Source organism: Aythya marila, assembly GCF_965140915.1.
Source record: "Aythya marila genome assembly, chromosome: 23".
Classification (NCBI taxonomy): domain Eukaryota; kingdom Metazoa; phylum Chordata; class Aves; order Anseriformes; family Anatidae; genus Aythya; species Aythya marila.
This window is the reverse complement of record NC_139064.1, coordinates 743552-758859: the sequence shown is the minus strand read 5'-3', so window position 1 is coordinate 758859 and position 15308 is coordinate 743552. Positions and strand designations below refer to the sequence as shown.

At 67.1% G+C, this 15308-nt stretch overlaps 2 protein-coding genes across 2 annotated transcripts; both read right to left on the bottom strand.

Moving 5' to 3' along the window:
• Nucleotides 1–585: 585 nt before the first annotated feature.
• On the bottom strand, nt 586–5330 carry SCN4B (sodium voltage-gated channel beta subunit 4). The gene is made up of 5 exons (XM_082778190.1): nt 5218–5330; nt 1928–2091; nt 1107–1332; nt 811–940; nt 586–716 (listed from the first exon to the last, which is right to left on the bottom strand). The coding sequence occupies exons 1-5, from the start codon at nt 5267–5269 to the stop codon at nt 623–625; spliced, it is 666 nt and encodes a 221-aa protein (XP_082634316.1). The 5' UTR covers nt 5270–5330; the 3' UTR covers nt 586–622.
• A 3831-nt stretch (nt 5331–9161) lies between these two features.
• Nucleotides 9162–14315, bottom strand: SCN2B (sodium voltage-gated channel beta subunit 2). The gene is made up of 4 exons (XM_082778158.1): nt 14134–14315; nt 11927–12093; nt 11493–11703; nt 9162–11351 (listed from the first exon to the last, which is right to left on the bottom strand). The coding sequence occupies exons 1-4, from the start codon at nt 14201–14203 to the stop codon at nt 11152–11154; spliced, it is 648 nt and encodes a 215-aa protein (XP_082634284.1). The 5' UTR covers nt 14204–14315; the 3' UTR covers nt 9162–11151.
• Between the last annotated feature and the right edge of the window lie 993 nt (nt 14316–15308).

The window sequence follows — 15308 nt, the reverse complement described above, 5'->3', positions numbered from 1 at the left end:
CACTGGAAGCATCCCTGCTTCAGGAGGGGGGGGAGAGGAAGGGCAGAACCGACACCAGCCCGGGGAGGGACCCCTCGCGGGGCGCCAGCCGAGGAGCTGAAGCCGAGCCACTCCTGCAGCCCCGCTCCCCCCTGGCTCTGCCCCACGGGCCAGACCCTCCGCAGCACCTCCATCCCCACGGCGAGTTTCGTGCACCCTCACCCTGCTCCCAAATCCACCCACACAAAGCTCAGCGTCAGACCCAAACGAGACACCCCCATCTCATCACACCCCCGACCCCCGGGCACGCCGGGACCCCCAGCCACCCCCTGCCCTGCACCCAGGGGTGCACGGCCAACACAGCACCCACCGTGGGCTCCCCACGCACCCAGCCCCACTTCCCTGGGCACAGGGCAGGGCAGGGCAGGGGGCTGGCTCATCCCAACACCGTCCCCATCCGCAGGATGCCCCCGTCCCCGCCGAAGCCGTGTCCCAGAAGCGGTGCAGGTTGCAGGCACGTGTGTAACAGAAACGTGTCTCGAGCGTCGGCAGTTCGGAAAGGAAACGAAAGGGAGAGGCTTCTCCCCCCCAGCCCCATCCCAGCTCCCTGCCCTGCTGGGGGCCGGGGGCTCCGTGCGCTGCTTCATGCCTTCGGGGGGGCTTTTTGTTCCGCCTTGGAGCCCGCCAGGCCGTTCTCCGTGTTGTCGTTGCCCGAGGAGCTGACCAGGCACTCCTTCCTGGGGGAGAGCACGCGGCTGCTGACACCCCCGGCCCCCAAAACCACCCCCCCCTCCCCAGCAGCATCCCCAAGGGACCGGTGCCCGCACTCACTTCCCATCCTGCACCTTCTTGATGATGAAGAGGATGACCCTCTTGACGAGCATGAAGAGGATGAGGAGGCCGAAGAACCCCCCCACGACGCCCACGATGATGAGCGTCAGGGTGTTGTCCGTCTCCTCCACTGCCGGGGACAAGGAGCAGAGGGACCTCAGGACGAGGTGGGGGGCTCCCAGCAGCGCTGCCCCCCGGGGACCCTGCACCTCACCATGACCAGGAGCCCCAGGGGCACCTCGGCTTCTCGCCCCCGCCACTCGGAGGAGCAGGACAGCAATAAGGCTGGCACTTACTCTTGTGGACCACGGTGAGGATGATGGTGGCGTTGTGCTGCGCGTTCTTCTCCTTGGGGTTCTTGACGTGGCAGGTGTACTTGCCGGCGTCGCTGAGCTCCACGTCCTTCAGCACGATGGAGATGTTGTTGTCCTTGCCCGTCGTCGAGCCGACGAACTCCACCCGCGGGTTGCGGCTCACCAGGAAGGGCTCGGAGGTTTTGCTCTTTATCTTGCCGTGGTAGATCTGCAGGGGCAGGGGTGCGGCACGGCGGGGTCGGGGGGACCCCGAGCGCTCCACGGACACGGGGACCCCAGCGCCCCCGGCACCGCAGGCCAGCCTCCCTCTTGCAGCCACGGCACGGACCATGCAAAAGCAGGAGCACCGGGGCAGGAGAGGTCCCTTTCCTCGGGCTATAAGCACCGAGCTGCTCCCAACAGCCCTCCTGCAAACTGCTTGAAGAGCAGAGCGTGCCCAGCAGGAAGCAAATCTGAGCAGCCCTTAGCATCTCAGAGCAAGCGGAGGAGGAGCAAATCAACCGTATTTTGCCCCAAGTGCGGACCTGCACCTGAACAGCCAATTTATGACCCGTTTATGGAAAGAAATGAGCCTGGAGGCAGCAGAAAGAGCAGAAGAGCTTTACTCCAAAAGCACAGACATGCACGGGTGCTCGAGTCCCCCTGTTTGCACCGCCCTGTTCCCCCAGAGCTGAGCCTGCTCGGAAGGAGAGCATCCTGCGGGAGGAGGAGGGCAGCCAGCTGAGAGCCCCCGAGCTGCTCGGCACCGGCATCGCTGGAAAGGCCCTGCCAGGAGAAGAGGCAAAGCCCAGCGAGCCACCCACCATCTCCGTCGAGTTGAAATACCACGTGAAGATCAGGTCCTGGAAGCCGATGCAGGTGGTGAAGGTGCAGGGCAGCAGGACGTCGGAGCCGTTCAGAGCCAGCACGGTGTTGGTCTTCCCCACGGACACCTCCAGGGCCAAGGCGATGGCGAGGACATACAAACCTGGCAGGGAGCAGAGCGTGAGGGCACGGCCAGAGCACAGCAGGGCTGTGCTGCTGTCCCCTTAGCCGTGTGCTGCAGCAGTGTGGGACAGCAAACGCTCCTGCCCCAGCCCCACGTCCTGCTCCTGCAGGGACCCGGCTGTCTGCTGCCTTCAGACAGCGCAGATTCGCAGGGATCCAGAGCGTCACCAAAGATAAGGACGCAAATCAAAGCCCCGATGCGCCTGTTATCATCACAGAAGTTGTTATCCACAACTCCTCCAGCTAAGCCTTAAAGTGTGTGTGGGGGGAAAAAAGCCGAAAGCCAAGCCGAGCTCTCTGTTCTACACACAAGGAGCTCCCGCACTAATTAGTATTTCTGCCCTGGGCGGCCGCCAGTCTGCCCGTCCTCCACCCCGGCGAAGGGCTCACGCTCACCAGGCAGAGCAGCCTCCCCTCCTGCCGGCCTCGCCTCACCGAGCCTCCTGCTGGGGCTGGGGGACGACCTTCAGAGAGCAGGACACGGCTCGCCCAAGCCTTGGCAGATAGCAGTGCTTCGAGGGAGCCGGTGCAAGCCCAGCTGGGAGAGCCAAGAGCGCCTCTGACAGCTGCCGGGTCCCCCACGGGGAACAGCTGAGCAGTCCTGTGCATGGCCCCAGCACCACAAAACCCCTTTCCTGAGGGCAGGGGGTGCGTTGCTCCGGGCTGGGGGAGCAGCCCCACTCACAACAACCCCACCAAGCACCCTGCACACCGCTCCCACACCTGGGACACCGAGGGGACCCCTCCCCGCAAAGCTCTCCCCGGGGACTCGGGCACTTCGCCCCACCGGCCCCGGAGCTCCGAGGAGCTGCCCGCAGCTTCAGGCTCTGCTCCCCGCAGCCTCCCGGGCTGCTGATTTATTCTCCCCCACATGCCCGTGCTAACAGCTCCCCAGGCACGTCGCAGCCCAAGCCAAGCCCAGAGCCCTGCATCCTGGGCTTCGGGCCCTGCTGCAGTGCTGCAGCGCGAGCACTGCAGGGGAAGAGTTACTTAACTTCACCAAGAAGCACCTCGTGTTCTGCTACGGAGGCTTCCTCCGGCACCACAGAGCTGCTCCCAGCAGACAGAGGGCTCGTGCGTTCACCAGGCTCTCAGCCCAGCCCCAGGGATGCTACAGGAGGGCTTCACGGCCAGGAGTGTCCCGGGGAACAGGGGCTGGCGCCTGCAGCAAGGTTTAGGGGCGGGAGCCTGGCTCTGCAGGGGTGCTGGGGCCGGCAGGGTGCTGCACGGGGACAGTTACTCGCAGGAAAGCTGACTCTTTGAGGCTCGTGACACTTTTAATCCCGCCTGCCCCGGTTCTAACATCAGCAGTGTAACCTGAATTGCATGCACGGGGCAAACAGAGGCTGATCCTGTTCCTGTCAAGCTGTGGTCTCAGGAAGAGAGGCGATAAGTTACCACTAAATAAAGCACAGAGGAAACGCGGGGCAGATCGCTGCCTCCACTTGCCACACCACCTGCCACTGTTACTTCTCCACATGCCCACAGCTGCTGCGCTTTGGACCCCAGCACCCTGCTTTGCACCCCTCGGGGCCATTCCTTGCAGAGGGAAAGCCCCTGCCCAGGGGCTGCCTCTGCCCAGGGGAACAAGACACAGGGATGGGGAGCAGCAGCCCTGCTACTGAGAGCCTTGGCTGCCTGCTCTCTGCTCTGGCAGCCAGGGTGGGCATTGGGGGCAAGAGAAAGCAGCAGCAGCCCATGGCAAGACTTTCCCCACACAGCTGGGGGCACTTTGCTTGCAGCCCATCGTCAGCAAGAGGGGCTGGGAGCCACGGCCCTGCTGAGCACACGGGGTTCACCTGGACGACTGCCGGATGCCTCCACCATCCACGAAAAAGCAGCTCCATAAAAACTTCCATTGCCCATAAAAATCAATGTGAGCTCCTGGCACACAGAGCAAGCCGTGCCTGGCTGCCCAGGTTCCTGTCTGCACGGGCTAAAAGGGAGCTGGAAGCACCCCGAACCCAGGCAGGGGCAGGACAGCCAGGACTGACCCTGCCCGTGGGCACCGACAGCAGCTCCCCTGTGCAGCCTGGAGCCCGCTGCCAGTCCCTGGGGAGTCCCAAAGCACCCCGAGCAGCACAAACACCCCCCCTCTCCCCTCCCAGCCCACCCCAGCATCCTGGGGGACAAGTCCCCATCTCCTCCCCCCGTTCCCTGGTCCCCAGCACCCCCGAGTCTCTCCCAGCCCCACGCTGAGAGCAGCTGGCACCGCACGGAGCCGGGGCACTGCCACCGGGGAACAGCACCCAGAGCCCGCAGGCAGCCTGGTACTTACACGGCTCTGTGCATCTCCAGCTCACTTAGAATAATCCTAAGGGCTGTGCCCTCTAAAACACCTTTCAAGGGAGTTTCCCAACAGCAAGCGCTGCAAACGCAGCCTTGGCTTTCAGGCTCCCTGTGCCCCCCCGAGCACCAGGACCGGCCCCAGGACGAGCCATGCAAGCACGGGTGCAGCGGTGGGCGAGGGCTGATGCAGGAGGCTTGGAAGCATCCCAGGGGCTGCAGCAGGGAGGGGAGGGCTGCGAGCCCCCTCCTGCTCCGTGCCCCCGGGGGAAGCGGGGACCTCCCGGCGCCGGGGCTGGGCTCATGCTCCGAGCGGTGCGGGTTCACCGGAGCAGTGCAGAAGCGCATGCAGACGGCTCTTTGACAAAAGGGACTGTAAAAGGACGACCTGTGGGCGGGCGTGCTGCGGCAGCATCTGCTTCCCTCCGGCCATCCCCCGGCGGGTGCCGGCAGCGGACCCCGCGCAGCACCGAGTGGGGCAAAGCGGGGCGCAGCCGGCGGGAGGCAGCGGGGGCGCCGGGGGCTGCGGGCAGGGCAGGGGCTGCAGGAGGCACTTCGGAGCCCTCTCCCGGCCCCTGCTGCGAAGTCACCTTGGACAAGTCCCTTATCCGCGGTGCTTCGGGCTGCGGAGCAGAGACGATGCCGTTAGCGCGCAGCGGCCGCCGGCTCCTCGCGGCGCAGGCAAAAAGCGGGCGCCGGGACGGGGGGAGCCCCCGTTTTGGGGTGGCGATGGGTGTGGGGGGGACACCCCAGGGCGGCGGTTCCCCCAGCTGCTGCTGCTGTTTCTGCTGCTGCTGCTGCTGCTTTCCCCGGCCCTTACCCAGCAGCGCTGGCAGCAGGAGCGGCGAGGCGGCGGCGGGGCGCGGGGCCATGGCTGCGGCGCGGGGGGGGCCCGGCTGCCCGCAGCGCCCGGCTCTGGCCGCCCCCGCCGAGGGCGAGCCGTGCCGGGCGGAGCCGGGCCGGGGGGAAGGAGGAGAAGCAGGAGGAGGAGGAGGAGGAGGAGGAGGAGATGAAGGAGGAGGAGGAGGCGGCGCCGCGCCCTCCGCCGCGCCCCTCGCCGCGCCCCCGCACGCCCCCGGGGTGTCCCCAGGTCGCCCCCCGGCATCGTTTGGTAATGGGAAAAGCCCCCCCAAAAACACGGGGCTGGGGCCGGGCAGGGCTGGACTCGGGCACAGCAGCAGGGCGACCTCGGCTGTGCCCCCCCCGCAGCTCGAGGAGGCTCCGAGCATCCCTGCGGCCGCAGAGCAGGACGCGGAGCCAGGGCGCGGGGAGCAAGAGCTGGCGCCAAAGGGGAGGCGTTGGAAACTTCCCTCGTCTGCCGTGAGCTCGTTCCCGCTAATTGCGTGCCCAGAAGTTCACGTCCCAGCAGCCTCCCCACCGGCACATCCATTAGGGCCAACCCTGGGCACACCGCACCCTGCCAGGGGGTGTCAGGGGCCCCTCTAATGGAGGCCTCCGGCGATGTGAAGGGCGAGGATGGAGCTGCACCTTCCCGCCCCGGTCCATTAGAGAGCAGGACCCCTGCACCGAGCAGCAATTTGCTGCGGGTGACGCATCCTGAGGCCAGGCGTGGTGGGAAGGGAGAGGGGGAGCGGCGCTGCCCGTGTCTGGGGCTGCTCCCCTTCCCGGCACAAGGCACGAGTGTCCCAGCCAGGCTCCCCAGGTGAGGCTGTCCCTCCCCCTTGCAGGGTACAGCACTACAGCTCCCCTGAACAGGTCACTGCTGGGTGTGGGATGCTGCACATCCAAGGTGTCAGCTCCAGGGCACCTTGAGGGACCCCCCAGCCCCACTCCTGCCCCCTTTGCAGCTCCTTCCCAGCCGGTTGGGAGCACCAAGGATAAGGGATGGGGAAAGCAGGAGGTGTCACGGGGCATTGGGACATCCTGAGGGGCTGAGAGTGCCAGCAGTGCCTGTGGGCTGAGGACAGAGGGCTGCAGAGCTGGCAGCAGAGGCAGGAAAAGTACCGGCGGAGCGGGCTGGGCTTCCCTGAGCTGGCGCTGCGGGAGCGCTGAGCAGAGGAGTGCTGATGCAGCAGGAGGGCCCCGGCCGTGCTGGATACGGCCAGGTGAGGAACACAGCCAGGTGCTGGGGACGGCCAGGTGAGGGACAGAGCTCAGAGAGTGGAGCTGCAGCGAGCGGGCAGGCAAAGGAGATGGCAGGAGGAGCGCTGCATCCACCAGAGCCTTGTTAATTGGGGTGCAGGGGGGGGCACCTCTGAGGGGCAGCTTGGCAGAGGGCTGTGAAGGGGAGGAGGGATACCTGCCACCCCTGTGAGGGTGTGTGAAGGCTCACTGCTGGGCCAGACAACAAAAAGGGTCTCCCGTGGGTGCTGGCACAAACCTTGGCAGGCTCATAGCGCAGCTTCCCCCAGGACAAGGTGACCCCACAGCCCCCAGGGACCCCGCAGCCCCTACAGCCCCTGTGGACCCTTCACCCCCCTGGACTCTGCATCCCCCCCGAGCACCCAGCAGAGGCAGGGGGCAGGCAGCGAGCCGGGGCTGTGCCTCTCCCGCTGCAGGTGGGGGCCAGCCCTGCCCCGGCAGCCCCAGGGCACGGAGCGGGCTGCTGCCTGTCAGCGGGGCTGATGGAGCTGTCACACTTGGCAGCCCCGGCCGTTCTCCTTGGCTGGCTGCTCTCCTGAGACATCTGCTGCCACCGCGGGCCTGGGACAGGCTCTGCTCCCCCGCCAGCCGTGCGCTCCGCGGCCAGGAAGGGCACCCGGGATTTTGGCGCGATGCTGAGACGTCCGGCGCGGGGATACTGCGGCTCAGCAGCGAGTTTTTGCTGAGCCCAGCACAAGGCTGCCGTGTCTGGTTTCAGGAAGGTGAGAGCTCCCTGCTCAGACGCCGTCACCTCCCTGCTGGGACAGGACGCACGGGCTCGGGGGTCCGGCCAGCTGGCGGATCGCTCCTGGATCGGGGCAGGGCTGGCTCTGGGGAGTGAAGAACTGGGAGATGCTGCTGCTGTGCCCCATGCAGGTCTGCCCCTGGCACAGATCCCATGCTGTGCCCCAGGGGACAGCCGACCTACAAGGCTCAGGTGGGCTCCAGCAGCCTGCTGGGGGGCACAGCAGCCACCGAGCCCCTGTGTCCCCCCTGCACAGGTGGAGCTGGGAGGGTTAAAATGCCCGGCTGCTCTCCGAGGAGGGCTCCTGCTTCCCTCCACGTGGGCAGGGGAGCGGGGTAGGGCTGAGCAGAGCAGCATCGGGCTGCAGCCTCCGGCACAATGCAGCAGGCACTGCGCTGGCCCCGGCTGCCCTGGAGCATCCTGCAGGGAGGGAGCAGCCCTGGCACCAGTGCAGGGACTGCCCTGGCCCCCTCCCAAACCTCTGGGAGCCAGGGGCGGCAGGCAGAGCCCTCCTGCCGACGGAGGAGGAGGCGACACCGGAGCAGAGCCTCCCATCAGCGCCTCATATTTACTGCAAGGTCCTCTGGCTGTGACCTTTAAAAGACAAGGTGGCCGGGCAGCCCGGAGCCGTCAGCCACTCGGCAGGAGCTGGGCCAGGCGCGCCGAGCAGCGGGCTGGGAGCTGAGCGAGAGGTCCGGGCACACAGACTGCGGTGAGTGCTTGGCTGCCTTTCTCGCCCTCGGCCCTCCCTTGCCTGCAGCTCTCCCCCCAGCGTTGCTTTCCTCTCCCCTTGCCTCCCTCTCCCACCCAGAGCCGTCCGTCCCGCTGCTGGCCCGCTCCCCGGGGAGCCAAGCTGCCAGCCCCCCTTCTGCAGACCCTTTAAAGCAAGCAGGGCAAAAGGAGACCCGGGAGGCACTGCAGGGGCAGCTGCACGGGGACAGCCGTGTCCCTGGAGAAAGTTTTTTCCCGACCCAACACAGCCCGAGGGCACCTCAGCGGGACCCCGGCGGCTGCGGTGCTGCCCTCACACCCTCCCCAGCTCTCCTGGGGCTGCCCTGGGCTTTTCCCTTTTCCAGGGCCCTCCTCAGCACCCGCATCCCCTCTGGCAGGGTGGCCAGAACCCGTCCCAGTGGTGTCCCCAGGATGCCAACCCTCGGGTCCCCGCTGTCCTTTGTTGCGCTCGCCCTGCCGGAGGGCTGGGACTGCTCCCAAGCGCGCTGTCCCCCCAGATCGCGGCTCCTTCCCACCCCAGTGCTCTGCTCCTCGGCCAGATCTGGGCACAAGCCGCAGCCCCAGCCCGTGGCCAGCAGGGCACAGTGTCACCAGCCCCAGGAGGTGCCACCCTGCCCTTCCCCTGGCAGGGAGGGGAAGGTGGGAGCTTCGTGCTGCGTCACCCTGCGGCACACGGCGGGGTGCGCGGGGACCCTGGCGAGCCGAGGCTCGGAGCTGTCGCCCTTCCCTCGGTGTGCGGAGCATCAGCAGAAGGTGTGAGGCAGGGTCACGAGGGCCTGCCCGAGGCTCAGCAGAGTTTCTTTTAGAGCCGAGCACTTTCTGTGGGTGCAGCACCCATCGTGCCCCAGCAGCGGGCACCCCCAGCCCTGTGCCCAGCAGGGGTGGCTGAGCCCCGCAGCGCAGCTCAGGGGGAGCAGAGCATCCCCAGAAGCTGGGTGCGGGAGGATTTGGGCAGCAAAGCCAACCTCCTGGCACCTGCACTGCCCTGCAGCATCACGCTCTGTGGCAGCCCCTGAGCACAAGCTGCTCTGTGCTCGCTCAGCACCCAAACAAACCCGTGCGGGACCAAGTCCCGGGCTCAGCAGAGCCCTTTAGTCCCGTGGGCAGACACCCCGAGAGAGGCTCCCTGCCCTGCCCCTCCTGCAGGCAGCAGTACAAAAGCACCCAGCGGAAAGTTTGCATTTTGTTGTTCTTTTGTTCGTTCAACTGTACAAAGAGCAATAAAAACATCCTACACCGGGCTTTGGCAGAGCCACCACCAGCAGAGTGCTTGGCGAAAACAACACACGGGAAGGCGCAAACCCAGAAGTGCAGCCACGGCCGGTAGCGGCGCCTCCTGTACATTTATATTTGCAGAGACTCTCCGGTGTGTACAGCTATGTACATACAGATGCATTGGCAAGTTGCAATCCAAGGACAGTGCGTGAGCGAGATGAAAGGCGCGGGACCGGCCACACGCAGCGCTCGGAGGCCTTCGGTGGCTGTGCCCCGAGGAGCCGCTCGCAGCCCGGCCTCGACCCGGTGGCAGCCGCAAAAACTGCTGGCAACCGAGCAGGAAAGCGATGCAGGGTGTGCGTGGGGACACAGGCAGTGCTGCTCTGCCCCCCGGGCAGGGAGCTGGAGGGAGGGGGAAGCCACAGGACTGCGGGCAAGAGGCGGCGCATCCCTGCTGCGCATGGGCAGGGCAGCAGCACAGCCCCCGGGGGGCTGAGGGGACACAGGGGGCACCGGGGACGGAGCAGGGCACACACGGTGTCCCCGCATCCCCAGGAAATGGGGGCATTGCTTGAGGAGCTGTGGGGTTGGCACTCGGCTGGGGACATGGCAGAGCAGGGGGGTGTGAGGAATGCTCCCCTGTCCCCGGCCGTGCTGCTCACGGGGGGCAGGGGACTGGGTGCAGCCCCCCCCGGGGCTCCTCACACTGCCCTACCCCACGCAGCAGCGTGTCCTGCCTGCACTGGGACAAGAAACCCCCGGGCCTGGTGCAGCGGGGGACACGTCCCCAGGTCACCTCCAGCTCCTCTCGCTGCCCACGCTCCCCAGCTGGCACCGGTCCCCGCCACATCCTGAGGCCACCGGACACAGGCACAGAGAGGCAGGGGGTTTCTAAAGCCCCTGGGAGGGAGCTGCTGCAAGCAGGGCAGGAGCTGGGCCACAGGTTTTGGGGGGCCCCAGGCAGGTGGCATCTGGCACCGCAGGGCCCCCCGGCCGGGCAGGCTGGCAGTGCGTGGCCATGGCAGTTACGAGTTGTGCGGGGCTCCTCGGGGGCTGGGAGAGGCAGTTTTGGGATCTCAGGGCTACTCGGGGTGCCAGAGCTGTCCTGTGTGGGGCCCCACAGCTGCGCCCCTCCTGCCCTGCACATCCTCCTCCTCCTCCTCCTCCTCCTCCTCCTCCCAGCGGCCGCGCGCCGCTGCTCCCCACCGCCGCGGTTTGGCACATCGGCAGAAGACTTTCCATTAGAGCCACCCTCCCCAGGAAGGAAGCAAACAAGCGCACAAAAAAAGAATCAGCCCAGCATCTTTGGCGGAGATGCTGAGGCCCAAATATAGCCCGAGCGGCAGAAGGGGAACGTCCATTACGCACCCGGAGCCATCAGCGGCTCCAAGAACCAGCAACCCTCGGAAAAACGCCCGGGCTGGCGGCCGTCATCTGGCCTTTCTGAGCAGGTGGGGACAGCCCCGAGGAGCACGAGGTCGTGGCACCTCACACGGGACTTGCAGGGTCAGGCACCTCTCGGGGTCACATCGGGGTGGGGGTGTCGGTGTCCGAGCCCCGGGCACAGCAGGAGCGGCTGGGGCTTTGTGCAGCGGGACGGGGCGCGGACACCCAGCCCCTGCTGCCCCCCTGCCACCACCTCTGTGCTCAGGGACCTCGCTGTCCCACCCTCTGCCGTGTCACCTTGTCCCCAGCGCCCATCCCGGCCCCACAGAGCGCTCTGGCACCAGACCGTGCCCAGCAGGAGCGGGGCCGAGCGGGTCCCAGCCCAGGCGCAGTCCCAGCCCCGCTCCCGGCCACAGCCAGGCTGCGGGGCCCTTCTCCTCTCCGTGCCCTGCTCCAGGCGGGGTTGGCGTTTCGATGGAAGGAGGGATGCTCGGGGGAGACAAATCCTTGCTCTGGGAAGCACATCAAGGGGGTCACGCTGTACAGGGGCGAAGAGGGAGCGGGCAGGGGGCTTTACTTGGTGCCCTCATCTGGGTTGCCTTCGCCATCTGTCTTCCCTTCCTCCTCCGTCTTCTGGTCGTCCGTGTTCAGCCTCTGCTGCTTTTTCCGGCGCACGCACTTCACCACCATCAGCACGAGGATGACCACAGCCAGGAAGCCGCCCACCGAGGCACCCACGATGACAGCCACCGTCGAGTCACGCTTCGGGGGCTCTGGGGACACAGAGCAGGGTCAGGCCACACAGCCCCAACCCCCCGAGTAACCAAGAGGCAGGGGCAGGGCTGGAGGCAGAGCCAGGAGCCAGCCCAGCACCCTTGGGTGCCTGCCAGGAGAGGGGACCGCTCCCCACCGACCTTTGGTGAGCACCTTGAGGCTGATGCTGGCGTGGCCCCGCTGCCGGTCGGGGGGGTTGAGGACGTAGCAGTTGTAGGTGCCCTCGTCCTCCAGCTGCACGTTGTTGAGGGTGAAGGATACGTCGTACTTGGTGGGGTTCCCGGTGAACTCCACGCGGTTCCCGAAGCGGTCCAGCTGCTTGTTCATGATCTTCGTCCGGAACTGCAGGAACTGGGCAGCGGGCACAGGGAGGGCTTGGGGCAGTGCTCAGCACCACGAGCACTCGCCCCCCACACCCCCCAGCCGGGCATCCCCCTCCCTGCTCACACTGCACCCCGCTCCCCCCAGGGTGGGCTGGCTGCCGTTCAGCAGGAGCACTCATCTGGAGGGGGCTCATGACCCCAAGAGGGTCCCGGGACCCCTTCAGCCCATCCCCAGCCCCCGAGGGACTCACCAGCTCCTCAGAGCAGTTCTTGCACTCCTGGTACGTCCAGTTGAGGGAGAACTGCTTGTTCTCCACCTTGTAGCAGGAGTTGAAGGTGCAGGAGAGCTTCACGGAGGTGCCGTTCAGGGCGTTGATGGTGGCAGGAGCCATCACCTCCATGCCCAGGGCCGGGGGCACTGCCGCGGGTGGGGGGAACAAGAGCAGAGATGTGGAGTTAACCTGGGCCACAAATATCCATCTCCCCACCCCATCCCGCACAGGGCCGGCAGCACAGGGCTCGCCCTGGAGCCCTTCAGGCCCTCCTGGGTGCTGTGCCCAGCCAGGAGAAGGCTTCCCGGGGACAACAGGGGGGCAGCCCCGGCACTGGCACCGTCCCTCGATGCCGGCTGTGCCAGGCTGCATGAGGGCTGATGGCACCAGCACTAAATTCCAAATTGTGCTGACTCCAAGCCCAGCCCGCTCCTCGCTGCCTGAGTGAGGCTGTGCTGCCGCAGGCTCGGCAGCGCTGTGCAGGGGCTGGATGCAGCATCAGCGCCGGGGCTCGGCGCCACGGCTGCTGGGAGATTTATGGCTGCGCTCGCCGCCTTTCCTCCCTCCAGCAGCCAGGGCTGGCTCCTGGGGGGCTGCAGTGCTCCCCCAGCCCACCCCGCGGGGCTCAAGCAGGGCTTCTCCAGCTGGGTCGGGCCCTCAGCCTCTGCTGGCGGGGGGCACGAGGCGGTCCCTGCAGCCCGGCCTCGCTGCAGCACAGAAACTGGGTCAGTGCCTGGTGCCGCTGTGCCCCGCTCCCTCTCCCACCCCTTCCCCGCAGCTCCCCGCATCGCCAGCCGCTCCCAGGCAGCACCCAGAGCTCTGCCCACAGAGCCAGGCCCCGTGCAGCCACCAAGCCCTGATGTTACACCTGCAGGAAGGGGGCAGAGAGCCCTGGGGGGAGCTGGGATGGGTGAGGGGGCTGTGGCACCCCTGCGGCACCCCCCGGGGCAGGGGGATGCCAGCAGCAGCTGTTCAGATCGCCTCACCTCTGCCCTTCGCTCTCAAACCTTCCTCCCGAGGTGCTCCTGCTTCCCAAGAATCTTCTCCAGGTTGCAGGTTTGGCTGCTTCAAGCCACGGGTCTCGCTGCGGGATGGGAGCCGGGGGCATCCCCACACCCCCTGCGATTGCAGGTGCCCAGCCCCGCTGCCTGGGCACGGCTGGGGCACCCTCCAGCAATCCTTGCAGCGGTGGGAGAGAAGATCTGGGCTTCTGCCTGTGCCAGGTGCCCCCCCCCAGACCCAGCCCCACAGATTGGGGTTGGAGGGGTCTCTGCATGGCCCTGCTGAGTGCCCTGCAGCCCCTGGGCTCCCCCGGGCTCTGTGTCTGCGCCTGGCTTGGTGCTGGGTGCCCCAGAGCTCTGCAGGGGGCTGAGATGGCAGCGGGGGCTCAGCGGGGATCCCGGGCTCTGCAGTGCCCGCAGGGGCTGTGCTCGGGCACGGGGCACTGCTGGGCCACAGCCAGGGGTCCTCGCGGGGTCCCGCCCATGCCCTGGGAGCGCTGATGTGTGGGGATCCCATCTCTGGGACCCGGGGAACCCCAAAATAAATGGCGAAAGAAATCCCTAGGGACCGACTGCCCAGGCTGTGTTCTGTGCCCTGTGCAGCCCCAAAAGCTGTCGCACTACAACCCTGCTCCCCGCAGCCTCTCTGGGTGTTTTACTCCCCATTCCCTCTCCATCACCTAAAGCCAAAGCAGCCCACCAGGGCTCCAGGCCGGGGCGAGCAGCGCTTCCAGGAGGTGCCGCATCCCTGCGCCCCGATCGATCCGGCCCCAAAGCTGCTGACACACGCTCCTGGCTGCGGGGCCGGGCGGCACGCAGGGCGCAGAGCCCGCGGCTCCCCCTGCACACAGGCACCCAGCACCAAACCGAGGGACAGCCACAAGCCCCCGCAGCCCCCCGACACCCAGCCAAAACCCAGAAATGCCCCTCTCCCCCTGCAGGGCATGCAAAATCAGCCCTGTGCGTGGGGGAACCTGGAGCAAGAGGGATGCACGGATTTGGATGGGGATGGTGCCGCTGTGGGGTGCCCCCCACCCTGCCAGCAGCAGCTTGGGCATCCCACCTCCACCCCATCCCTTCCCCAGGGGCAAAAGGGGCTGGCAGGGTTTGGGGAGGGGGCTTCTCCCCCGCCTGGGTGCTGTCCCCTGGCAGCCGGGCGCATGCAGGGCTCGGGTCGGCACTTACCCAGCGCGAGCAGCAAGCTGAGGCCAGCGAGGTACCGGGTGGGCTGCGGGAGCCAGGCTTCCGGGCTCATTTTTGGAAGGAGTTGAGGTGTGTGGCGAGGGCTGGGGGGTGGTGGTTGGGGTGTTTGCCGGGGGCATAGGAGGCGAGAGCTGCCCCTATCCCCGCAACATGGCCGGCGGAGCGGCGCGGGGCTGCGAGGAGCGCTAAATGCTGTGGTTGGCGGATCGCGGCGCAGCAAGCGGGAGGGCAGGAAAATTCTCCCTGAGCGGGAGGCAGACGCTGCCCCAGCAAGATGCTGCCCCCCGAATGCAGGGTCAGGCCCTGGGGTGGGGCTGAGGGGCTTGGTGCCCCCCTCACTGGCATCAAACAGCCCCTCAGCACCGTGCACGGGGTGGCCGAGGAGCAGGTTTGTGCTGGGATTCCCCCTTGGCAGAGCAAGAGCAAGCTCAGGGCTCCTCTTCCCCTAGGGATAAGTGCCCCAGGCATTGCCCCATGGCACAAACCTCACCACAGAGGCTCCTGTGAGCCCCTGCAGCCCCCCCTACCCCTGGGGCTAAGCGCTGCATCACTCCTGGCCAGCCAGAGGCTGGTGACCCCGCAGCAGTTCCCCCTCCTCAGAGCCCAGCTGGGCCCAGGGACCCCAGAAAGGCTCCCCTGGAGCCGGGCAGAGAGCAGAGGGACTGGGCTGGCCCCGACAGAGCAGAGGATCCCGAGGAGCCCAGGCAGCACGCCTCAGGGGAAGCACTCCAAGCCTGGGTCAATGCTGCTGAGAACAGCGCGAGGAGCCCACACGTGGCCTCACGGGGAGCTGAGCGCTGGGGCCAGCAGCCCCTCGGCCACCCAGACCTGGTGCCGGGGGCCGCAGGACAGCGGGCTTTGCTGGGGCAGCACCAGCGAGGAGAAAGGTGAGGGATGTCCCGGGGCCTGAGCACATCAGGAGCACGTGGGGGACCTGGGGAGGGAGGGGGGGACAAGGGGGAGGCTGGAGGGGTGCAGAGGGGCTGTGCATGCAGGAGGGGACACCCCCAGGGTGAACACAGGCAGCGCTGAGCAGACACACCGCGCACACAGCGCAGCCTCCCAGCCCTGCGGGACAGGCAGAGCCCGCTGGAAGGGGTCCCACCTCCTTGCGAAGGCAGCGGGGGGTCACGGGGCACCCCCAGCACCCCGAAACC